General features: G+C 34.8%; 2 protein-coding genes across 3 annotated transcripts; one reads left to right on the top strand and one right to left on the bottom strand.

Moving 5' to 3' along the window:
• Positions 1-7: 7 nt before the first annotated feature.
• Positions 8-26,396, bottom strand: LOC105216356 (uncharacterized). Of its 2 annotated transcripts, none has more exons than XM_011190809.3 (3): positions 26,258-26,396; positions 2,017-2,108; positions 8-1,963 (listed from the first exon to the last, which is right to left on the bottom strand). In XM_011190809.3, exons 2-3 carry the CDS (start codon positions 2,087-2,089, stop codon positions 390-392), a joined length of 1,647 nt encoding a protein of 548 aa, XP_011189111.2. In that variant the 5' UTR covers positions 2,090-2,108; positions 26,258-26,396; the 3' UTR covers positions 8-389. The 2 variants fall into 2 exon arrangements, with proteins under 2 accessions (XP_011189111.2, XP_011189110.2); XM_011190808.3 differs by lacking the exon at positions 26,258-26,396 and adding an exon at positions 5,292-5,624.
• On the top strand, positions 10,544-26,963 carry LOC105216357 (kinesin-like protein KIF19). Its single transcript, XM_011190810.3, has 8 exons — positions 10,544-10,840; positions 23,720-23,898; positions 23,971-24,117; positions 24,268-24,537; positions 24,597-25,566; positions 25,640-25,788; positions 25,841-26,181; positions 26,267-26,963. The coding sequence occupies exons 2-8, from the start codon at positions 23,788-23,790 to the stop codon at positions 26,484-26,486; spliced, it is 2,208 nt and encodes a 735-aa protein (XP_011189112.2). The 5' UTR covers positions 10,544-10,840; positions 23,720-23,787; the 3' UTR covers positions 26,487-26,963.

The raw sequence follows: 26,963 nt of genomic DNA, 5'->3' as shown, positions 1-26,963 counted from the left end.
AGTGTCATTATACAATATTAAAATTTTATTTAATTTTAATGTAATTCACAAGAGAGTTAAGAATATTTGCATAAATGTATCAATAATAATTATAAGTAAAATTAATTGCCAAGGCTTTAATCACGTGAACAATAGTCTTTTATAAATCTGAATATATATCCACAAATTGTGCTTTCTCAATTGTCTATACTAAAGTAAATTAGTATTCATAGATTATACAAGCATATCCTTACTTACAAGTACTCAATTAAAAATTTCTTATTACAAATATTTTACATACAAATATTGCAGCACTTAGGTATCTAAATTACAAATACTAAGTTAAGCTAGAAATGAGTACTTCTAGGGAGAAAACATCACTGGTCGCGGTTTCCTTCAAACGATAACAACTACTCATGAAAGTACGTTTTCGTTTTTGTGCGTTTTTCGGAAATTTCCAAATCCGCCAAAAGTGGGCACTCGTTATAGAGAATCAGCCGCACCGACTTGTCCACTTGAGCGCAATGCAGCAGATGCAGCACACGTAGGCGTGGCAATGCTTTCGCTATGCAAAATAATGCACTACGGCCCAAAGTCGGACAAAAGGTAATGATTAATTCCTCCAAGAGTGGACACTGCCTGACCAATATCTGAATGCCATTATCGGTGTATATGCCACGCCCAAAACTTAAACTGCGCAGAAAAGGAAACTTCAGTGTTGTCAAGAACTCATCACTCGATAGCTGTTGGCATGATTTCAAATTCAATTTCTCCAACCTTTGCAGACGCCGAATCGGATATGGATGCTCAGCGCTGCCTGTTAATGCACGAACGTCGAAATCATTGTTGCCACTCAAATCGAGTTCACGCAAACGTGTTAGATTTTTGAAAATGGCCGCCAATGAACGATTTGTCACGGCGTTTTTGCAGTATCTCAGCACTAACACCTCCAAATTAACCAGATTACTGGCTATACTACACAGCTCATCCTCCTCGAGTAGACGCGTGTAACTGAGTATGAGTTTTTTCAAATTCTGGCAACACTCGCTTATTATATGCGTGCCCGCTATACTCTTTGGCAGATAGAAATTGAAGAATGCCAAGTGCTCGAGTGTTTTCGCACATGACTCCAGCAATTTGAAGATGTCTGGATTAACTGGACGCAAACAATCCACCTCCAGATAACGCAAAGGCAAACCTTCCAAACACTTCAGTGTGCCCTCAAAGATCTGCGTGTTGCAAGCATAAATCTTTACTTTCTCCAACTTCTTTAGACGACAGAAGGTTGTCATCCACTTTTGTACCAGCAAATTTGGTTCGTTTGTTGATTCGAAGTAAACCACATGCAGACTCTTCAAAGTATCCGCATGATCCTGCAGCACAGCCAGAAACAATTCTGCATCCTCAGCATAGACGCGTATGCTCAACTCCTCGAGCTTAACTGTAGTTTTCGCACGCAAGCAACTGGCGAGTAAAGCTTCCGAGGAGCTTTGTCTCACCGAATCGTCCACAAAGTGTAGGCTTTTTAAGCGGCCGAACGCATTCAATTCGAATGGCAAATGCGTGGGAAACACATATAAACCCTCTAGCGTTAGTCGTTCCAATTTCGGAAAGCATTCATACAGGCAATCAAGACCATATAGAGTTCTCAGCTTTAAACTGCGCACCTGTCCACCAATTCTTTGCAAGATAAATGTCAATTCATCACGCTGCTCAGCATCAATGCCCACATATACCATATGTTTATACACCATGCCGCTTGCAAAGTTTCCATTTTGTAATTGCCGCCAAATATCCAGCACATTGTCTTCCTTGATGCGTAAACTGAATTTATTCGAAAACCTGGTGTAGGCGACAGCCTCCAACCAAAGCCGGCAAACTAACCGCGCCTGCGTCAAGTCGGTGTATGGCAAATAGGAGAAGATGTTTATCAGTATCTCATTGTGTAGTATTGGCAGTGGGCGCTCAGTGCACTGTGTGGTTTCTACAAAATACAGTAATATTAACAGTAAATCTTTTTTCTTAATTTTTTTATACCATTATTGCTCTGCTCCATTTCCTCATGGCTGTCGGTTGTTGTGTTCATTTCAAAGTCTTTAATATGCATCATTTTTGATTCACGGTATTTTCTAAAAATAAATCATATCGAGTATATTAATAACATTTTATAATACTTTTTATTTAAAGTACTTTGATATACTTTAATATTTTATTTTTATTAAGGGAGTCATCCCATGTGATGGGTTCAAAACACAATTTTTTTAGTCATAAATTGCTTTTGTTTAAACTATGTATCGAAGTCGAACCGAACATTTTATACTCTCGCAGTTTATTGATGTAATTTTATAAAGATAACACACAAGATATAACACAAGATAGAATAACGAAAATCATCATATATAGTATATGGGGACTGAGGTAATTCCTTAACCGATTTCACTCTTTTTCACCACCAAGATACAATGTATCGAAGACTATACGCTCACTTAATGTAATATTACTTATAATTAGGTATATGGGATCTGGGGGAAGTTGTGACCCGATTTTTACCATTTCAGGTACAGAGAGAAACTGTTTCAGAGGGAATGAATTACATTAAAATATCTGAGGGATTTACCTATATTTTCGGTGAAAAATTAACCTTAGGCACTGAGTTCTTCATGTTCGATATCAAGGGCCTTGAAAAGTCATGGTCCGATTTTGACAATTTTTCCACAAGTGATGTCACAGCTCAAATACAGTATTTGTGTAAAGTTTTATTCCGCTAGCTTCATTGGTTCCTTATGAATACATTATAAAGTGAACGAATCAGATGGAATTCAAAATTGAGTTATATGGGAAGTGGAAGTAGACGTAGTTGTGAACCGATTTCGCCCATATTCCACCCGTTTCATCAGGGTGTCAAGAAAGTGTTATATACCGCATTTCATTAACATCGGTCGAATAGTTCTTGAGATATGGTTTTTGACCCATAAGTGGGCAACGCCACGCCCATTTTCCATTTTGTAAAAAAATCTCAGTGCAGCTTCCATCTGCCATTTCTTATGTAAAATTTGGTGTTTCTGACGTTTTTCGTTAGGGAGTTAACCCACTTTTAGTAATTTTCAACCTAACCTTTGTATGGGAGGTGGGCGTGGTTATTATCCGATTTCTTTCATTTTTGGACTGTATAAGGAAATGGCTAAAATAAACGACTGCAGAAAGTTTGGTTTATATAGCTTTATTGGTTTGCGAGTTATATACAAAAAACCTATATGGGGGTGGGGTCACGCCCACTTTTCCAAAAAAAAAAATACATCCAAATATACCCCTCCCTAATGCGATCCTATGTTCCAAATTTCATTTTCATAACTTTATTTATGGCTTAGTTATGACACTGTATAGGTTTTCGGTTTCCGCCATTTTGTGGGCGTGGCAGTGGACCGATTTTTCCCATTTTCGAAAGCAACCTCCTCAGGGTGCCAAGGAACATATGTTCCAAGTTTCATTAAGATATCTTAATTTTTACTCAAGTTATCGCTTGCACGGACAGACGGACGGACGGACATCCGGATTTCAAATCCACTCGTCATCGTGATCATTTATGTATATATAACCCCATATCTAACTCTTATATTTCTTGGGGACACAAACAACCGTTAGGTGAACAAAACTATTATACTCTGTGCAACAGGTTGCGAGAGTATAAAAATCTGCATATGAAAATCTTACACCTCGCCTTCAGATTGTAGATATCTATACCTTCTAATTGCCAATCTCTATAACTCTTTCGGTTTTATATTTGGACCGACCCATAAAAAGATCATTATCATTAATTTAAAATATCTAAAGTAATATCTTAGATGAACAAAAATATTAACTCTACTTTTTGGGAACTCTCACTAACAATGGTAGAAACGGGTGAATAGATTCTCCTAGACCCCAATACTACATATCATAGTCTTCGTTCTTCAATTTATTCTCTACTGTATAGTATATCGGTCAGTACGATATTAAAAATATATTATTTTAAATTATCACCTTTTCCTAGAACTGAGTTTGGAGGCAGAAAATTATGCAATCTGTTCAGATCCCCACCGAGCTTACAATAAATTAATAAAATGTCTATCGTCCATAAGCTTTATGAAATTATATTTGTAGAATTGGTCGTCTATATTTTTCTAGAAATGTTGTCATTTGATGAATACAGTAAATTTATCCTAAATACATAGATCGATGGAAATATTTATTACTTTAAACCAAGTTAATTTTTCAAGAAACTTTTTATTAGCACGATCTTAAACAAATGTAAGTTCTTGTAATCACTGAAATAATCAATTTGAAATATATATGGGGTAATTTTTAGGGACCCAAAAAATTTTATATATAATAAATACAAAAATAAATATTAAAATATATAAAAACGCTAAAGGTGTACATTTGAGTTTGTGTACTAGCTTGGATATCATATATATTTGTTTACCTTAACCGGACCGCGTTCACTCACTTAATTTATCACGTTAATTTTCAAATAAATTTTTAATTTAATATAATTCAAATGAAAAGTCCAAAGAAGAATATTTTCCGTCACAAACTTCAAAAAATGTCATTATACACAAAAGAATTAGACCCCTTGCTATATATTTTGTTTACGGCATGCTATAAAAAACAGCTTCAATCGAACGAAGTACTTACAAACGAGCCACAATTTTTTTTTTAATTTTATGCCAAAAATTATAAATGTATTTCATAGACTTTAACACACTGTAGTCCAAAGTTGTTTGAAGCTCGCACTACTTTTAATTTATTTCTTTTTTATAGCAATCATATGTTTTTCATTTATTGTGCTCAATCAACAATTTTCCTCTTCCAGAGAACATGCGCAACTGAGTGAAGAGATAAAAGAGAGCGCAAAGCTCTTGGTTAACCGCTTGAATCGACGCTACCAGGTGGCTGTTTGGAAGCGCTCTCCACACAAGCATATGCTTTAAGAGTGCGTGTGTGTTGGAATTGGGGATCTCGCAAAAGGGCTTTCAATGAGCGCCCAAAAAAATTATGAGATATTTTCTATGTTTGTATGTCACTTGTGCGACATATCTACGCATGAAGCAAAATTCTGTTGATGTGTGCGTGTGTGCGCGTATGTGTGTCAATGTGAAAGTCTGCGCCATACGCAATTCTATTTACAAACATCTGACATACTAAGTACACTGCGGATTGAGCACATTCGCGTAGATAGATACCCGTAAATACTCGTAAAAGCCACTAATATTAAAATATCTAAATTACACATGTTCCCATTCATCTATTTATTTACATAAGTAAATATTTACCTTGAGTAAATAAATTCGCTGCTTATCACCACTACGCGTTGCGTTGTCAAGGTAAACACATTAACCTTCAATAACAACAACAAAATAAAAAACGAATATTTCGGAATATCGCGTGGGTTTAATAGTCGACTTCAATTTCGGTTGTTTAACTGCATGTAAATACCTTTATTCAATTAATTTTATATATCTTCTATCACATTTTATTTGATTTTCCACAAGTAATTCATAATTTTGTTATTGTTTCGCACTTTCATTGATTGTTTTCAATTTTCTTCGTAGCACGTCAAAATTAGTTCACACACCGACTGCGTCTGCAGCTGAAGTAATGTGAAAACAAAAACACCACCAATTCGCATACTCGCGCACTCAAAAGCCTACCTCAGAGCACAGTGCACAGAAAGCATCCACATGTTCTCTCGTAAATTGTGTGGGCACTCCAATGTACACTTGTTGTTGTTGCCTGCGAATGTATGTGGCACACAGCATAACGAGTTTTCCCAAACATTACAACAGTGGACTATTTTGTTATTTTTTAATATAAAATTTTAATATTTTTGCTATATATGTTGACTATATTGTAGTATATTAATTAAAATAATATTTTGCAACAAAAAATATTGCATTTATTTGTAGACAACATATTCTTATCCTCAATAAAATGTTATTAAAATATAAGATGATCTTCGCATTTAACTCTCAGTAAATAAATGCTGTAAACTTTATATTTCTTATATTAGACAAGTCTCAGTCTATCGTCTCAGAGCTTTTTTAAGGGGTTACATGGGTTTTGTCGGGTAATAAAGGCCTATTATCATTTTTTTTTTTTCTATGTAAAAAATTATTTATTCTATTAAAACTTTTTCTGTCTTATAGATATATATTTAAAGAATAATTTCTAATTTTCAAAAAATTAAAACTTCACCATTGTGACGTCATTTCCGGTGACCCCTCGGAAAAAAGATGCGTCCGCGTTGTCAGCATAACTCCTGACAGGATCATCCAAAATGAAAAAAAAAAAACAAAAATAAGTGTTTTAGGTAAGATCATACTCGTACATGAACGAAGGAAAGACAAAAAAAGTAAAATTGGAATTTTGGTAGACATTTTCCTAAACCAAAAACAAAAATTTCGGTCAATTTGCTTGACATTTTGTTTTTTTTTTTAAATAGTTTTAATTGAAAAAAAAAATCCTTCGTTCATGCACGAGTAAATTGAATCTCAAACACCTGTGCAAAATTTCATCAAGATCGGTTGAGTAGTTTTCGGGAGCATTTCACAACCGACTTTGAAAACACGGTTCCGAGAAAAACGCGTTTAAAGTTTTGAGTAACAATAAACCTGACTTGGAGCGAACACTTTCCAAAGGCTGTATCTTCGAAACTAGTATTCGGATCGACTTGGATAATATTCTTGAGAAGTTGTAGAAATTAACAAGCAAAAAAATAAAAAATCGGTTTTTTGAACCCACGAAACCCATGTAACCCCTGAAATTATTGAAATTATTGTTATTAATATATAGATAATATAGACAATTATAATGATTTCTTGTATGTTTATAAATCGAGGGCCCTTTGAGATCCTCCTTATTTTTAAAAATAGAAAAATGTTCCATGGAGCCATATCTGGCGAATATGGAGGAATGTACGTAGTATATCACCAAAATGAAAAAAAATTTAAAAATTGGAGTTTTGAAAAATTTGAAATTTAAAAATTCCCGTTATATTTTTAACACACCTCGTATATAGCGTCAATACCACTAGCATTTAATATAAAATTGAGAATATGGAAAAACAAACTAAAATATCATTACGTTATTTTAAACAATTTTTGAATGCAGAAAAATAAATCGTGCCCACTGTATTATATCTGAGCAGTCGACTTGGGAAATATATAAATATAAAATCTTGAGAGAAATTGTACTCTTTTTGCGACATACTCTTTACTGTCACTGACAGCATAAAGCTTCGGGATTGCTTGGCAACGCCACAACAGTTATTATTTTATAACAACTGTTGTTGGCAACGCATACAGTTATAAAAATTACGGTAAATATAAAGAGATGGGCGTTACAAATGCTTACTAAACGCATTTTAATTTAATTTCAGCGTTAAAAAATTAATAATATAGATAACTCGACAATCAAATCGGTAATTAATATTTTTAGTATAGAATTATATTTTTAATAATAATTTAAGACAAAATTATTATTATACAAATGAAAAGTAAATAAAATGTATCCTTTCATCGCTATAAAAGATTTGCAGTACATGAAAAATATATTTAATTACACTTGTAATCACTATACTTACTGAATAGTAATTAAAGAAGTAATGGCAACTGAGCAAATTTGTATAAATATACAGTTATACTACAGACTTGTCATTTATTTTTATAACATTTCGCAAACTTGGGAAACATGTCAAAAATTTCTCTAAAAATACATTTTACATGATTACCAACCAAGCCCCCGCAATCTTACATAGGTTAATTACACTACAATGCTCATTAGTATGCAATTACGGGTGCCTTGAACTTGAACTAAATATACACATGCACATGCCTATAAATATTTATTTTCGCGCATATATATTATAAGTAAGTACGCATGTATCGATATATTATACTTGTACATACATTTCGCATTGCCAATTCTATAACTTGTAAGCGTTCATTATTTTGCCGGGCAACCTTATAAATTTGCCACGAATTTCAGCGCCGCAGACTGGACGGGCCAGTGCGCAGAGAAACCTTTGATTTTGTCATAAGAAATTCATAAGCCTAAAGGAGGGCGTGATTTCTTCAATTATTCTGCGAAAAATTACTTGCATGTGACACTCACTTAAACATATAGTTGGTTATGAAAGGAATGGTAAGAAATTTAAATATTAATATGAGTTATATAGACTATAGTGTGTAACAACTGGTCCACTTTGAGTTAATGCGAAAGTAATACTGGTTACATTTTTATCTTTATACTTTCGAGTTATTACGCTTATTTAAAATCTTTTTTGATTTACTGATACATTACTTTACAAATATGAGGACCATTTTTTCTCGATTTAAATTAGATTTTCCATGTTGGTGATTTCTGAAGTGTAGAGTAAAAATATTTCGAAATATTTTGTAAAATCTTCTAACAATGAATAATGGTTATACATTTTTCAATTGTCCCTTATTTTTTTATTACACATTTGATCATCTACTTTGTATACCTACATGTCTACCATTTTGCATACATAATTTGCATTACCCATACGCTTAACCGCAACGAATACCACTGACATGCCTTTGTAAAGTGCAATCAATGCAAATGTGATTTGAAAATTGATTGAATGATGGATGCAAGTCGATTAATTGATTACTGCTGAAATGGAAAGTGATTAAGTAATTGTTTTGATGTCGTTGAACGGCACTTCAATGTCAAACGGAAATTACTTTGAACTGTGTGGCAAAATAAACCTGGGAAAGGAAGGAAAAAACAACACAAAATAGTAAATGTGGCATTTAAAGGGGTTTAATGAGGGGTATACAATTATTTTTAGGTTTGATAAATTTCAACTCTTACTTTACATCTGGGAATATGATAGGAATTAGGTTTTTCGTCATCGAAAACTACTGTATAAATATCAAAATTTTGAAGAACTGTCTTTAATTAAGCAAGCCAACATGTTAAAAAATCGGCTTTTATAACCATGGAATGGTTATCATATGAATTAGATTCCCAAATATTTTGGAAGATATCCATGGAACAATAGGATCAATTGCTGATCAGTTTGTATGAGGAGAAATAAAGAGTGTGTTAAGACGGAGTTTTGTTTCCATTCCCACGCTAGTCGGAACGAACCAGGATTCTTATCCGGCCAAGGACTATCAAGCCGACAGTAATAGTTTCGTAGTTGAGAACTGAGAGAACCAGAAGTTTTTGTTAGAAAACTGGCACGAAAGCTTGAATTTTAGTACACTTATAGTATCTGGATATCGAGACTGTGCGAAATAATTAAAAACCATACCTGAAGATTGCCGTGAACTTTGTAGGATAAGGCGACGAATAATAGGTCTTTATGTAAAGTCATTTCTTCTATAAGTAATAGATGAGACAGTTCACAAGAAGCTAGTGAATAATGAACTTCCTACAGAACAACTTTAGAAACATCGAAAAATTAGCGTAACATGATACCATCAGCTTGATGAGTTGAACTGTTTCTAATTAGGAAAAGATCTGTATAAAATTAACTGTTAAAAGTCTGCTTGTTCGAACTAAGGAGTTCATAAAGAGATGAATCCGACAGAGACATCCGAAATTGGAAACCGCTAAATTAAAGGCGTTGTCGGTTAAACTATCGCTTAACTACATGCATAGCAAGCCATTTTCGAATAACCTGTTTTTGGCAAGCAAAAGCGTATATTTGAACTCTTTAAGGCAAATATAGAAACAAACATATACACCAGTTGGTATGCAGTGAGAACTTAATTTATTACAACGACACAAATATAACACTGGACAAAAATGCAGTCAAGAGTTTGACAAAAGACTAAAGAAGTGGGGTAAGGGCTATGACTATGACTAGGCAATATTTAGGCATATAAGCTGAATAATTTGGGGGTATGTGTACTTGTAAGAAGCATGTAGAAAGGATTTGATTTCCAACGGTTCGACTCGGGGCGCCAACTTTAACAAAAGTCAAGAATTTCACTAAAAATGAATTGCAAAAAGGCAAGCGAGTTTGTGGGAAAAAATACAAATACAAAAACGAAAGCAAATATACAAATTGAATAGACATACATTTACCTATTTATATACATATATGTAAAGATATATTATTTGTACATACATAACGGTATATACGAGTACATATTACTATATCCCCCTGTGTTTATATGTATGCTTCTTTGTATATTCATACATGTGTGTGCGTGAAAATGTGCTTTTTTAACCTTACTAACCGCGCTAACTGTTAGCTGATAAATTTGCTGTAAGCCTACTTACAGGCGCACATATCCTGCAGCCCACATTTTACCATTTTCAGCAATTTCCCGTGCTATGTCAGTTAGTCAGCGCTCGCTAGGCGGCAAACAATTGCACAATCGGCACACACTTAAATATGGACAAGCGAGCGACACACACATACACACAAACATACACAGCTATAAAGGTATTCATGTACTAAAGCATAAAGCAAAGGTATGCTTGTCTGTGCTACGAATTGGGAAAACACTGTTTTGACCACAGTTAGTCGCTGCTAGTCGTCCATACTAACAGTTAGTAGAGCCTTGGAACTTAAAGCGAACGGACGTTTCGGAGTTGAAATTCGGTGGATTTAAGAAAAATTCATGATATAATATATAACGGTTATTGTTAAAAGTGAGAAAATTAGAGAAATTTAATATTTTCTTGCATAAGCGTGAGAAAATCTTATTCTAAACGGTGCGAGAGTTTAAAGTATTATTTTAAGTGCATAGTGTTGTTGTTGAAAAAAATTGGTGAAAGGATTTACGTTTTGAAAAAATAATAATTATTACATATTAACAAGGATTTTTTATTCTCTCTGGTGAGTAAAAAGAATTAGATAACGTTATAATTAAAATGTTTAAACTGAAATAAAAAAATAATATAAACACATATATATTATATAAAAATTTTATATAAAATTATTAAAAATATAAAAAAAAAATATTTATATAATTTATTTCATCAAAAAATCTCTTAAGAACTCATTTTTTTTAATTTGTTTTCACATTTTTTGCTTCCCTTAAACCCAACTTACTCAGTTTTTATTTCTTCGTAATTTTATAAAAATAAATAAATATTATAAATTTTATTAAAAAAAAATTATTATTATAAATTTTATTAGAAAAATATTTTATTATTATATATTTTATAAAAAAAATTCTGATAAAATTTTTTTTTTTCAAATAATTTCCCCCCATTTTTTGCTTCCCTTGGACCAACCTAAATCAGTTTTTATTTCTTCGCAATTTCATAAAAAAAAATTAAATATTAATAATTTTATTAAATAAAATAATTATTAAAAATTTATAAAAAAAATGATAAAAATTTAATTTTTCAAAAATTAATAAAAATATATTTAAAAAAAATAATTCTGATTTTTTATTTTTAAATTATTTCCCCCATTTTTTTGCTTCTCTTAGACCAACCCAAATCAGTTTTTATTTCTTCGCATTTTTTTCTCACGTCAAACATGTAATATCGTTTATGCAAATTAACAAATGATATAGTAGGGACGTCGACTGTATTTTGTTGTTGTTATTTTCTAACAACTCCTACCAGCTTATACGACGGTGCAACATTTCAAGTGTGTGTTAGCATACATTTTACAAACTAATTTGCATAGAAGTTACTTTTGAAGTTGTTATATACATCACCTCCACTCCGCACACCTTACTACACACTAGCGCTCAAGTCGCTCAAGTCGCTAGCATTACGCTAGCCTCAAGGACCAATCGCTTGTGGCCCTTACATTCGAACACTATTTTTTGTCGCTTCGCGCATTTAATTGACCTACTTGGCACAAACAAAGCAAGGCCTTACTCAACTCTCTTTTCATTTTTTATTATTTTATTTTTTGTTTTTGTTTTTGTACTTCTCACTCCTTAAGCGGCTTTAGTAAAGCAAAACTTAATCCTTGTCGGTCGATGTCGGTCGAGGCGAAAGCGATAAGAAGTTCAACGAAACTTGCGTTATGAAATATAATTTATTCGCATGTCTTGACGTTTTTAGTTTGATTTCTCTACTTTTAATTGTTGTTAGCATTGCGTTTCACTTTTTATTTATCGCCTGCCACCTCTAACACTCTACTCTCACTTCTCATTTGGTTTTTACCCACTCTACGCGTGTATACAAATTTTCTCGCTTACATTTTCACATTTTTTGGCGGCTTTGCGTTTTTGCGCGTCCAATAAAAAATAATTATGCCATCTGTGACTGGCCATCAACTCATTAGAGGCGCCATTGCTTAATCCAAATTAATGCCTAGTGCCTGCGGTGGGTCATTTATAATTCTTAGGGTCATATTAATTGCTCTACAAGGGCCTTGATATACGATCTGTAATAAACCTAGCGGCAACGGCTCACACACATTCTTATATCTATGTATGTATATATGCATGTATTGGTATTTTACCATTTTATGGTGTGAATTTTTAATGCATTTAAGGCATTTTTCAATCCGCTCTCGTTCGCTTTGTTGGTGGTAAAAGTTTATTTCACGTCACTTTCATTCCAGCAAATTTCCTGGCATTACGTCAGCGGCACAAAATGCAGCCATTTATAGCCGCTTTGCTTACAAGTTGCTGTTGCAGTGCCATAAAAGTGTACGCCATTAAATTGTGGCAATGCTCCGCTAAATGTCGATTGAACTTGAACTTTTTTCCAATTCCTTTTTTTTTGCTCTATAATTGTACGCAAATATTTACTTTGCAACTTTTGTTGCTTAATTTTAAATTTATGAAGGCGGTCTCGCAGTGCAAAGTTACTCGCATAGAGTTCACAATGTAACCGTTACAATTATAGACGCGTTCCTAAATTCTTATATAGACCATATTACCTAACTATAGTCCGACTGCAAGAGGTTATTAAATGAATTATTTAACAATGCTAAGGAAGCGAAAATGTTAAATGCCTGTTAAGAAAATATAACGAATAATAACAGGAACAAGAATTTCCGAAGCTAAGTTAGCTAGCTGAAGGTATTTGTGACTAAATATATAGGTATGTATAAAATAAATATCGAGCGGACATTAGTTTAATTTAGAATCGTCTATATATTGTAGGTACTTTGCAAAGCTACAGGTTTAAAGCAATTTGGAGAGGCTATATTATTGTGCGTTACTCTTATATTTTGAAAAATAACGAGCGAGATTTAAATTGAGGCCATCATAGTGTTCATGCAACATGAGCTATTAATTAATTGATACGACCCATTAATCAGCATCAGCAACGACATCGGCCATTTTTAACCGATCCTTTGTACTTTTTTCGCATGTCACTCAATTCAAGTTTATATATAATGTTTATCATCTTGTTGAGATTTTTAAGGTAATTGTACTATAACGTGGATTCAAAAAACCCAAACGCGCTCCCGGAACTTCCGTCAAGTCACTATCAATATATGTGGCCTTGCATTATCATGATAAAATGCACTTTTAATTTAATTTAAATTTCCTTCAGACGACATTACAGATTCAAATTAATACCATTTTCTTGTCTCAAAAAAATGTAGCATTTATTCTGCCTTGTACTCGGATTTTCACATTCAGATAATGCAGCATGTGTATAATGATGAAATATAAACAAATTTTCATCGAGAAAAGAACACGCTGTAAGATTACTTGCAGAGCCACCGTTTGTTTCGGCTCACCGCAGTTTTACCTGAAATACTTTTCATCAACAGTATCCATCCGCTTCTGAAATGTATTGATTTTGTTGCGATTCAGCAGGGATTGACAGATGGAAATTTGGTCCAATATGTAACCCGGACGTTACATGTTTAAGAAATTGCTTCCAAGTTGCCACACACTCACACTTTTTAACTGCCACACTCTCACTTTTCGAACTTGAAAGCCGTCTTGCTTTCAATTTGTTCAGGCAAGAAGCTTTTCAAGTTGATTATCAAGAAATGATCAGCTGAGTATAGAGTTCTCCAATTTTCAAATTACAAGTATAAAAATTTTAAAATTAATGACGAATTAAGTTGAAAGAAGTGAACTTTTCCCTTTTACGATATTGTACACATACATTGCATTTTATGGAACACGAATACTCCGACGTATCTACATAATGATTTAAAAATAAAGACTTATGGATCCATTTTGGCGATAAATGGAAGCAGTTTTCTTAACGACAGCATCTCTGTAAGCATACTTGAAAGCAAGTTGCTTGCAGCCTACGTCATGGCTTTCAATTTGAACCAATTTGATGGGATGACATCCATCGTTCCCGAATAAGCTTTTTTCTTCTATCTATTGTCTTTATACATTATAATACCCCGTTATTTAATTTTGTGGGTCGATTATTTACCCACTGGCCGATTAATCGGTATCTCTTATAAAATATTATATATGAGTTATTTATGGTAGTTCCACTGTTCGATTTTCGAATTTCAACTTTGAATTTTTTCCTGGTTCAAGAAGTTTTGCAGGGATATCATACATATATATATGCACTTGCAGTCAAATGCCGGAGTTTCTAAACACTCGTTCAACTTAGTGGTAGGGTTTGTGCGAAGTTCCTCAGTAAGTTGATATTCTTTAGCTTCACTATTTGTATTCAAAGCTCCTTAACGAAGTTTAATTTATGCTTTCGATTTGGGATTTTTTTCCTTATCTTTTGTTTATATTTAATTGATATATTACTTGGTCGGGATATGGGTCCCTTCATATAAAACCTTAGACGGTAGTTCCTCAGTATATGCAACTCAAGTTCTCACTTTTGTTTTCACGTTTTCTCGTTCCTTTGGGCTCTCAATACATCTCAGGTAGTGCTCTCGTTGCACCAAAGAAGACAAATCTAAGAAATTTACTCTAAATTTTCACCGGATTTTGGCCGAAATCTAATAATAGAAATGATTTCGCTGTCAATTTCTCCTTGGAAAGTGATATAATCTCGTATTTGATATGCTACTTTCCTCTTAAACTGTTCTGTTTTAAAATCAATGCTTCAGAAATGATTTACAACACAAGTATACCGAAGAAATCAAATTTTTATTAATTTAACAAGTTTGATTTCTTCGGTGTTGATGTAGTTTATATGTATGTATGTAATTTGTTCTACAAATGGCTGTTACTAAAATGTAATTCATAATCCGGTTTATATGGAAAACCACCACAGAAACGAAAATCACTTCATAGAGCTCAATGAAGGAATTGACAGATTTCATACAATTAAAGCACCTTATTGAGTTTCAACCCCATCCATTTTTGGTATCAAACTAACGCATATCTTATATTCATTAAAATATCTCACATATTGACCGATATTCGCTTTATAGCGAATAGTGGGATAGAGATCTTCATAAGCGGCCCATGAGGGCTATGAGAACGTATTAACCAATTTCGACCATTTTACAGACCAACGTACGGATACACAGGCAATATTATCAATTTGATATACATAACTCTGTATATAAGTTATCTCAATTAGTTTTAGGTGCTACAAACAACCGATATGTGAAACAAACTCTTGCAATCTGTGCCACATATTGCGAGAATATAAAAATTAATAAACTTGCAAATTATGGACAATATCATATTCAAGCTAAATTCTGCAGAAAAATAAATCAATAATGGCTACATAAAATAAAAGCAACAACAACTAGAGAACACAAAAAACAAAAGAGTTACAACTACACCACCGCAAATCACTATGCATATCCTACAACGGCAATCGACAACTACTGACCGCTATAAAATCAACATAGCGGTACTTACATATCTAGGCAATGAGATAACAAAAACAATAAGCCATTATAATTGCAGACTGACAGGCATAGAGGAATATGCAGTTGTTTGTACAAAGCATAATACACACAATAGGACATGACAAGCGCCACCAGTTCGAGTCACACGAGCGGCTGAGTAATCAAATGCCCGTATCGTCAATACAGACGAACGAACTGTGCGAACAGGTCGCACGAGGCAGGCACACAGTGTAAACAAGCGTGAACATACATAAGTATAACAACAACAACAAACAATAGCGGACAGTGGCTTGTAATAAACACTTGCAATGACAATAATCAAACGAACCAGGCAAAAAAACAATACCAAACAAACAAGTTAGACAAAGCAAAAACTAGAATTAAATAGGAGTATATCAAATGCAAAAACAACGCTTATCAAGATAGTTGTAGACATGAAAAAATGCGAAAGAGGGTGAAAGAAGTGCGAGTGTTGGGAATTCGCAAATTTCGCATACCATGACATTTCTATGAAAGTATCTACATATATACTCGTATATATAATAATTGTGGTAAAGTCTAATGCTCCAATGGCACAGTCAATGAAACATATATAAATGTATATATTCACTTAGAGTAAAGAACTACAAAGCTTTCGTGCTAGCGAGTAATTTTTTAATTCAAATGGTATTTTTACATATATACAGACAATAACTGTCATTCGTTTTCAACGCCAACCGACCGCATGAAAGAGGTTGCGTATACGCCGTGGTACATTTTAAACACTATCAAACGCTTGCTAGCACATATTTTTATTAATTGCAGATTTAACTAAGATTAAATTTAAATATTTTAAAATTTAAATAGTTTATTTTTTCATAATTATTTTCTGGCATATTATTAGTCTACAAATGCTGAATAGGTGCTTAATTTTATATGTCCATTTACTAATAATTATAATAATAAATCTGAAAAGCCTTTAGGAAAAGTTTATGGACATGAATAGAATATTAAAAAATAATACAAATATTTTTAAATTGAATTTTATTATCGATATCACTAAGGCTAAATTTAATAATTTCGTCTTCCTTTCATTAGCATTAATTTTGTCGTTTTCTTTTTTTTTTTTGTCTCTTCTTTCTTAAGATTATTTTGTTTAATTTACACATTTCCCTGAAAATGACTTTCCATTTAATTAAAAATATGTGTTTACTATAGTATTTATGCATTTTAGAAATAATTATAAACTTAAAGTTAAACTTTGGTTAGCCTTAAACCATCACAGAGCACATAATATCGATCCTTTACGTTCTAGAAATATCTACACTGATTTTATCAGCATAATTAGTTGCTTCTATGTTTACCAAAGTGGGCACACCAAAGCATATGGTAGGTGTATGCTAACAATTGTGGCATGAAATGGGCAGTTAATAGAATGTAACTGAAATCAAAACAAAATAACAAAACACAAATATACATATGTGTAAATATTAATTTTAGGAGACAATTTTATATAGATGGCATACAATTATACACTGCGCGTCAAATGCAATGTTAATTATCTCGCATAATTTGACAACCACAAGCACCAAATTTTTTGTGGTGCTTAATTGATTAGTTTAAGAATTGTTTCATCTGCGGAGGGAAAATCCAAAATCGACACGGTTCATGAATGTAGACTGTTTTTGCATTAAATTGCAGAAAGGCTTATTAAGTAAGCTGAACGTTTAATAAGGTAGAAACTAAATAAAAATCCATCTCTAAATAAGTTACGAAAAAATACGTCTAATTAAGTAACTTTTAAGTACTGGCATTATCTCATATTTTCGGATGAGAATAAATTTATTTATAAAAGCCCAGATGTAAAAAACCTTTATTTCCATGACGTGCGCCATGAATGGACCCCATTAGAATCGCAAATACACTCGGATCAAAGCTGTAACGGAGTAGGGAGCCATATCATATTGTGATACCCGCGAACTGCAGGTTTTAACGCCAAATAGTAATGCAAATCAAAACAATCGAATTTGAAAAAGTGGCTTTCCCGTTTTTATACTCTCGCAACAAAAGTTGCTAAAGAGAGTATTATAGTTTTGTTCACATAACGGTTGTTTGTAACACCCAAAACTAAACGAGTTAGATATAGGGTTACATATACCAAAGTGATCAGGGTGAAGAGTGGAGTTCAAATCCGAATGTCTGTCTGTCCGTCCGTCCGTCCGTCCGTCCGTACGTCTGTGCAAGCTGTAACTTGAGTAAAAATTAAGATATCTTGATGAAACTTGACACACTTATTTCTTGGCACCATAGGAAGGTTGCTTTCGAAAATGAGCAAAATCGGACCACTGCCACGCCCACAAAATGGCGAAAACCGAAAACACATAAAGTGCCATAACTAAGCCATAAGTAAAGCTATGAAAATAAAATTTGGTATGAAGGATCGCACTATGAAGGGGCATATTTGAATGTAATTTTTTTTTTGGGCAGTGGGCGTGGCCCCGCCCCCTACTAAGTTTTTTGTACATATCTCGCAAACCAATAGAGCTATATACAATGGCATTTACAGCACGAAAACTGAATTTGAAGCTTGTGCGGTATGTAAGAACCTAAATATTTTAGATAACGTCTGGAGATGGTTGTTTAGGAAGGTGTATGAGAGTGGTAAGCAATATACCACTAAAACTCATTTGGTCAACCATTACAATAGATTTTATTAAAAAACTAAAGTGTCTCCCCAATAAAATTTAAAGAATCGTTTGTGTCCTTTTATAGCTTATTTTGAGGCAAATTGTTGGTAGTATGTTAGAAAAAAATTTCAATTTCATGTTTGTAAACATATATGAGGTATGTTCAAAAAATAAACGGAATTTTCTTTTTTTCTGAAAAATTGTCACCTTCAAAATGGTCCCCATTCGACGTTATGCACTTTTCCTATCGTCACTTCTCAAACTTGATTTTCGGGATACTAGCATGCTTGTGAAACGACGCTCTCACACAGAGTCATATCTGGCTTGAACTTTTCGACACTTGGAAATTTAAAATTTACATTTTTTTTCTCAACACAAATCATATATAGTTTATGAGGCGTGTTCAGAATATAAGCGGGCTTTTATTTATGTTTCAAAAACTTGTTGTTTATTCATCACTATTAATATGAAATTTATTTCCTACAGTCCTTGTTCAGTACTCAATATAAATCTCTGTTCATTCATGGGTCTCCTCAGTTTGTAAAAGGATGTTAAAGTTGCTAGGGCATAGGGAGCAGGTTTCAACCCATTAGCACACCAAAAAGCATTTTTTTATTAATTAATTATAATAATAATAAACAATATAAGAAAACATGAAAATATGTCCTTTTTCGAACACACCTCGTACATTGAAATGCACTTAAGCACCTATAAAAAAAAAACAAAAGGCAGTCATTTAATGTCTACAAGTCAAAAACAAAAACGTTTTCATATATCATTGTTCGTGTATTGGTACCCAAAAGCAATCATAATTAATGGCAATATAGGTCTATAAACATATTTACATATGTACATATGAGTATGTTAACACGAAACTACTCTAATCGTTTTGGTGACAGATTAAAGCCTAGAAAGCAGTCAACATTAAACATCCACAAATATACTCGTAGGTTTATATTGTATACTATATAATATATAAACAAAGTTAATAACAAAGCTTTCCAAAGAACACCATTCATCAAAACAGATGCATATCTATGTACATATACAAATTAGTTCTAAGATTTTAATGTCGTGAAGAATTTATTTGCTGTCACATACAGGCGTTGTTTTTCGAAGAAACCGATGGTATTTATATTCTAAAAATAAATTCATGTTTTCCACATCACTTTAATTAATTTGATTAAAATAACGGTGAAAATATAGACACACATTTACTTTATTGTGTAGAAAAAACAAAATATATTTATATATCACTCACTCATATTAACTATTCCCAAGGTTCTTCATTAGACAAGCATCAATGGGTAATCAATAAAATTTACTACTAAATGCGTAATTAAGCTATTGAAATCCGATATTTAACAGCTAAAACGCAATTAATTTCGATATGCAAGTGTTCGAATGTTCTTGTAAAGCGTAGATAGTGCAAGAGTGCAGTTAAATTCTAGGCTTAATTGTTTCTGAAGGTAGTAATTTGCTCTAATGCACTTCAATTATACTGAGTTATTAAAAACTGTTCAAACAAGCAGAGGATGTGTAATGGATATATGAAACTTCTTAGTTTGCCCTCTCTCTCTATCTCTCTCTTTCTTACTGCTCAATGTGGTATTATCTAGGATCTGTAACTATAAAACCGATCAATTCACCATCTGCAAATGAAACAAATTTTTACCTTCATTCTCTCAATACAGCATTATTTTACCGAACCCATGACTTCAAAAAAAAATATTTGGTTTTTAAATAATAAGAAATATGTCACAATTCCTGTATGATTAGAGAGAGTAAAATTTGCATCACGAAATTCGGACTTCAAAAAAATAAAACATCAGAGGAGCCTATAGTTTGAAAATATACTGCATGACAGAGCAAATCGGAAGCACATATATTGCAAATGAGTCTCTACTTGTAGACTGAGTTAAATTTGTCTTGTCGGAAAAGCAAAGTGTTCTGTTTTTTTCACCATTTACACTTCATTAGATACATACCCAGATTATGGTTAAAAATTAATCGTCTTTCGGCTGATTTCGACTGATAGCAACATCTTCATAACTTTACCGAGTTATAATAACAACAAAATTATGAACTTGGAGCGTTAAGAAGCGTAGCTATTTCAAATACTTTCAGAAGCCGTTTGCCTTTATTTCAAAAATAGTCTCATCAACGTGACGAATTTTGTTTGATGATCTGAATATTCGACGATACTGGTGCCACGAAGACTCGATAGAACTTAAAGCTTAATAAATTCATTGGTATGTATCAAGCATATTTCTAAGTATCTTCGGCTTCGATAATTGTAAGCAACAACGGCGCCGTTAGTTCTGCTTTTTCTCGCCTGGATAAGGAATCGAACTGAATGAGGACAAGACGAAATATCTCCTGTCATCAAGCAAACAATCGGCGCACTCGCGTCTTGGCTCCCACGTCCCTGTTGACAGACATAACTTTGAAGTTGTAGATAATTTCGTCTATCTGGGAAGCAGCATCAACAACAACAACAATGTCAGCCTCGAAATCCAGCGCAGAATCACTCTTGTAGGCGATTGAAAAGTAAAGTCCTCTCTCGACGAACCAAAATCAAACTCTACAAGTCGCTTATCATTCCCGTCCTGATGTATGGCGCCGAAGCGTGGACGATGACAACATCCGATGAGACGACTCTTGGGGTTTTAGAGAGAAAGGTTTTGCGTAAGATTTATGGTCCTCTGATCATTGGCAACGGCGAATACCGCAGACGATGGTACGATTTATATTGACATAGTTCAGCGAATAAAAAGCAGCGGCTACGTTGGCTAGGTCATGTTGTCCGAATGGACGAAAACACTCCAGCACTGAAAGTGTTCGATGCAGTACCCGCCGAAGGAAGCCGAGGAAGGGGAAGGCCTCCACTCCATTGGAGGGACCAGGTGGAGAGCAACCTGGTTACACTTGGGATCTTCAACTGGCGCCGAACTGCGAGGAAAAGAGAGTAGTGGCGCGCTATCATCGAGTCGGATATAACCGGCTAAACGGTTTCCATGCCAATCACATACATACAAGGCGAAAAATATTGCTTAAGTAATACTGTGAGAGAGGGCCAAAGGCCATCTCAAAAATCGAGGCCGAATGAGGAAATGTATTCTCGGATGAAACTTAAAAAGATCTAATATTTTTAATATCTTTGAAATAGACCATGGGAACAAATTCTTATAAACCAGTTTATCTAATACTCACCAAAACAAGTGTGAACTTCATTTGACCCCTACGAAACTACACAAAAAAAAATGAAATAAAATTAGGCAATTCAAGACTGACATAACAAAATAAATAATAAATATTTAACGAAACATTAACGAAAATTACTGAAATAAAAAATACAAAAATTTCGTTTGGACAAGATTAAGTCAAATCAGTCGCATGGGTACGGGACACACAAAACCAAATCATCCAATTAACATGAACATTAACGAAAAAGTACTAGCCTTCAACACTTGTGTTCACTTGTGTTTATGAAAATCAATTCCCTAACCTATTAAGCACACACACCACATTCAAAATGGTGTTCATATATTTATTTTATATTTTTATTTTATTTTATTTATTTTTTGTGTTTTTCGTGTGTCTAACTATTAGCGCTGTAAATGCTGTGATTAAGTTAATCGCTATTTAAGGTTGCGGTCTTTGCCTTGACTAACTAACGCCATATAACGGTAATCACAAATGCGTGTACAATATATAAACAACAATAAGAACAACATGTGAGCCTACCTCAACGACACGACACGTGAAAAAGTTATTATTTTCAAATTCTTGCTGTTTATTTATGCATACTTTAAGGCGTTGTAGCAGGCGCTGCGTGTATGAAATCATTTGAAGGTTAAAGATTGTTTAGACTCATGTTAAATTCGTAAGAGGGTCTTGATTGCTTAAATTTCTTATACGGCGTCGCCCAGTTTTGTCACTTTAGTTGAAAATAGTCACCTTCGATTCACAACTACTCTGCTCGCTACATTTGATACCGAATTTCACGAGAGAAAACTTCACGTGCAAAATCAAAAATAAGTCAACAACATTAAATCATTAGAAGAGAGTATGTGAACACCTCTTTAAAGAGTTTGCTATACTATCTGCTTATCAAAGTGATTATACCAGTTTATGTGATTTATACCAGTTGTTTATTCGATTCACTAGTATCTGTATTTTTCGAACATTACTTGGGAACTTGAAAACCACAAGCTTCGAAATCTTAAGAACAAAATATTTATCAAATCTGCTTATCAAAGTGATTATACCAGTTTATGTGATTTATACCAGTTGTTTATTCGATTCACTAGTATCTGTATTTTTCGAACATTACTTGGGAACTTGAAAACCAAAAGCTTCGAAATCTTAAGAACAAAATATTTATCAAATCTCCTTTATTGCCTTAAGTCTAGCATGTCATCGCTTTTCCCTCCAAAAAAAGTTGAAATAAATTACCTAAATCGTCTTCTTTGCCAACCCACTCACCTTAAAACGTTAAAGTGATTTCTTATATAACTAAATTTATTTATTCATCAACGCTGATGGATTTTCATTGTAATGTGAGTTATAAACTATTCAACATTGTTGTGGCGCATTAACAAAAGTTTTCCGCTTTTCAACGCCCACAACTGTCAACTCATGGAATCCTTAATGACACTTAATGTCTGCAATGGATTTCTAGATTTTACGAGCGTTTGTTCTTGTATGACTGACTGGTATGGGTATATTCGTTTCAGTTGTTTATGAGCAGGTGAATCCTTTGACACCTTTGAAGCAATCAATGACATTACACGAGCATTTTCTTTCAAATCAAAATATAGAAAGGTGTGTTACTATTTGCAACTCATGTCGTGTAATAAATTTATGAGCTTTGAAAAGAGAGATATACCGACAGCTTTCATAAACATATGACAAATTTTGATCTGATGAAATTAGGACTCGCTTTTTGAAATCAAGACTAATATGAGCCTGAAAAGTTCTCTCCTATATGAGATCGCGCTCTTAGAATTCAACTGATAGGCTCTATAGTTCGAACTAATCTTCAAAAGGCACAATGAAGACGTAATCACCGAGGATGGGGTCTAATTTGAAGCAAAAAACCAGTCGTACCTCAACAATAGAATCGAACATTTGGAAGATTGAACGAACTTTTCAGCTTCCTTAGTATTTAAACTAGTCTTACTATTTTTGTTTAGATTAAGCTTTAAGTTTAAAGTAAGCTAGTATTATTTGTCCCCACTTCTTCCCTGAAGTTTGGCTTAGTGACTAAATGCAATTATACGTATTCCCAAATGCTAACCACTGATTCTTTATCAAATTACAGCCACTAATTTACGAGCTATAATCACGCTTCGCTCCAGCAGTGAGCCACCGCGGTTTGCTGCGCGTAAAATGGCACAAAACGGTTGTTGGTCAAGCAGTAGTGGTGGCAGCTCATCCTCGTCGGCAGCGCAGAGTCGTGGACTAGCGACAGCAAACGGGCCGCAAGAGGAACGTTTAGTGGTCAGTTCAGACGATTTATTACACTTTTACGAATAAACATTGGTTCTATTGTTGTTTCTATCTACTTTGTAGGTTGTGGTTCGAGTGCGGCCCAGCGATGAAAGCACCGACCATTGCATTGATGTGATTTCTGAGAAATCACTGTTGTTTGATGATGGTGGTAAAAGTCGGCCGCGGCAATACTCGTACGATCATGTTTTCAAAGAAACCGACACGCAGGTAACACATTTTTTAGAAATTATTTTATTGGGGCCAAGAAGGCTAACAATCCAACATTTCCTATCTCCCTAATAATAATAAATTTAAAATAAGAGTACTTGTTAGATTGCTGACAAACTTCCACATTATATTCCTTATTTATAAAATTAGGAAAAGGTCTATAAGAAAACGACGGCGCCTTTGGTCAAAGATGTGCTCAATGGCCTTAACGCGGCGGTATTCGCTTATGGCGCAACCGGTTCTGGCAAAACACACACCATGTTGGGACCTTGCCGTAAGAAAGTCACTTCAACAGCCACTGAACGTGGCGCCACCGCAGCTTACGATGTCGATGCCAATAACAATGAGAGTGGACTGATGGTACGCGCTATCGAAGAAATATTTAAAAATATCGACGATACGTCGAATAATGGTAGCAAGGTTAGTTGGCTTTCAAATTAAAAGAATACACTCTTTACAGTATTATTCAATCACTGAAGGTATCCATTTCCTACTTGGAAATATACAATGAGCTTATACGTGATCTGCTGAATCCTGGCGGACCGCTTGAACTGCGTGAAGATAATCGTGGTCAACGCATAACCGTCGCCGGTCTCTCCGAGATCACCACGACGAGTCGGCAAGAGGTCGTTTCACTGTTGCTCAAAGGCAACAAAGCACGCACCATGGAGCCGACAGCAGCGAACCAAACATCATCGCGCAGCCATGCGTTGCTCAGCATTACAGTACAGACGAAAACTCCGTTGGGCACAAAACAAGGTCGTCTCTTTCTCACCGATCTGGCAGGCTCGGAACGCGCAAAGAAGACAAAGAATCGTGGTAAGCGTCTACAAGAAGGTGCACACATCAATCGCAGTCTACTGGCGCTTGGCAATTGCATCAATGCGCTGTCGGGTGGTGCGCGTTACGTAAACTATCGTGATTCGAAGCTGACACGTTTATTAAAGGAGGCGTTAAGTGGCAAATGCAAGACCGTTATGATTGCGCATGTCGCACCCGAAGCAAAGCATCGTGACGAATCAAAGAATACACTTGTATATGCGGATCGCGCGAATAGCATTTCTACGCGTTTACAAAATTCCGTTTATCTCGATGAGGTCAAAAACTTTCCCACAAAACACTACCAAAATCTGGTAACCGAATTACGCGAAGAGGTGACACGTCTGCGTGGTAAGATGCTTACAGAACGGCCGCGTAGTGGTGCCGCGGCGGCTGCTGCCGCACAACCTGTGCGCACCACCGAAGAGGATGAGAAACGTAAGACGGAGTTACGTTACTTGCGCGAGCAGATCGTGCTCACATTCAAGCAACAAATGAAGCTGCGTCGCAAGCTGCTCGAAGCGGAGAGTCATTTGCTTGGTTTGGAGCTCGATGCCGAGCGTCAGCATATGATCATATCACACTGGCAAGGACGCATGGGTAAACTTTACGATTCACCAGCAGACGACGGTAGGCGGACTGAAATGTGTATGAAGTAAATGAGTTTAATATGTAAAACTTTTCTGCTTTCTCCACGTTAAAGATATTGAATCTGAAGGTGCGATTGCATTGAAAAATGCTTGGGGTGAGCTTTCGGCAATCGAGAAAGAGACACGACGTTACAAAGAGATACGTGAGCGTACTGAGCAGGAACTCGAATTGTGTCGACAAAAAGGCGTGCAGTTGGAAGATGTAAGTAGTAGGGAATTTCCCCGAAAAGTACTAATAGATTTATTGAATATAGGAACTGCCCGAACGTATTACCAGCGACGAAGAACGCGAACTATTGGCGCTACTTTGTCGCGTACATGAATTGGAAGCTGATAAAGTATCACTACAAGCTGAGCGTCTAGCAAGACAGGCTGAGTTGAGGCGACGCGACCTGCAGCTCTTGCGCGCCGAGCGTCAACGGCGTTTGTGTGAGGATATTATAAGCTCACAACGTCGTTTGATTGAGGAAGGCAATGTCGAATTGCCCGACGAGCTGCGCGAACTTTACGGTTTATACCAACAGGAGATACATGCTGGCGTTGTTACACCGGCTACATCTTATGAGCGCAAATTGCCACCCATCTACACAGCTGGGTAAGTTGAATACTTTGAAGTGCGCAAAGCACTGATCAACACAACCCCTTTCTTCTACTAACAAATATGATTATACCTTTTGCAGTTCCGAATCTCCCGGCTCTAGTTCCAGCTCTGAATGGTCTCCTGGTTCACCGTTGCCACCGATCGACAGTCAAGTACTTAGCGCTTTTCAAGATGGACCGGATCGTCATATGGGACCACTTGTTAATCCACGTTTACCGAAATTATCCGCGACAACTACACCGGCTACACGACGTGGCACCGCAATACGTATGGCTAAACATGCGCCCAACAACACTTAAGTCCCGAGAATGAGCAACCGAGAAACAAGAAGCCTATAAAAGCACAAGGAATTAGTTAATTTGTAGAAATTTAGACATAGGCGAACGAATAAGTTTTTGCTCAGGGAAATTCGATGTACTTTATTTGATTATTTTTTGAAAGACATGACAAGTTTGAAAAGTTTTGTCAGAAACTCTTGTTCATGCAATAATTTTTAAGCTGAACTTTGCAATTTAATGTAAAATAGTAAATGTAGAATTTGAAATAAAGCGCACAAACGCATATTGAACTAAAGGGATTGTATATGTCTTTGGGCGAGAACGGGAATTGGTCTTTTTTGAGTACAAGATCAAATTTAGTAAATAATTTTCAGCTTTAATGAAATTGACACAGTCATATGAAGCCACTTAACGACCTTTGAAGTGGTCGCATGTCGGTTATTGATCTGTCACGCCCAGTTATTCGGAAGTAATGTCCTTTTTGCTATAATGTAGGAT

The sequence above is a fragment of the Zeugodacus cucurbitae genome, chromosome 2 (assembly GCF_028554725.1).
Source record: "Zeugodacus cucurbitae isolate PBARC_wt_2022May chromosome 2, idZeuCucr1.2, whole genome shotgun sequence".
NCBI classification, from domain to species: Eukaryota; Metazoa; Arthropoda; class Insecta; order Diptera; family Tephritidae; genus Zeugodacus; species Zeugodacus cucurbitae.
This window is presented reverse-complemented; position numbering and strand designations above follow the sequence as displayed.

Coding starts and splice junctions, on each gene's coding strand:
- LOC105216356 (XM_011190809.3), bottom strand. CDS start 2,089: ATGATGCATATTAAAGACTTTGAAATGAACACAACAACCGACAGCCAT. Junction 1,964..2,016: donor AATGGAGCAGAGCAATAATG/GTATAAAAAAAT, acceptor TGTATTTTGTAG/AAACCACACAGTGCACTGAG.
- LOC105216357 (XM_011190810.3), top strand. CDS start 23,788: ATGGCACAAAACGGTTGTTGGTCAAGCAGTAGTGGTGGCAGCTCATCC. Junction 24,118..24,267: donor TCAAAGAAACCGACACGCAG/GTAACACATTTT, acceptor TTATAAAATTAG/GAAAAGGTCTATAAGAAAAC. Junction 25,567..25,639: donor CGATTCACCAGCAGACGACG/GTAGGCGGACTG, acceptor TCCACGTTAAAG/ATATTGAATCTGAAGGTGCG.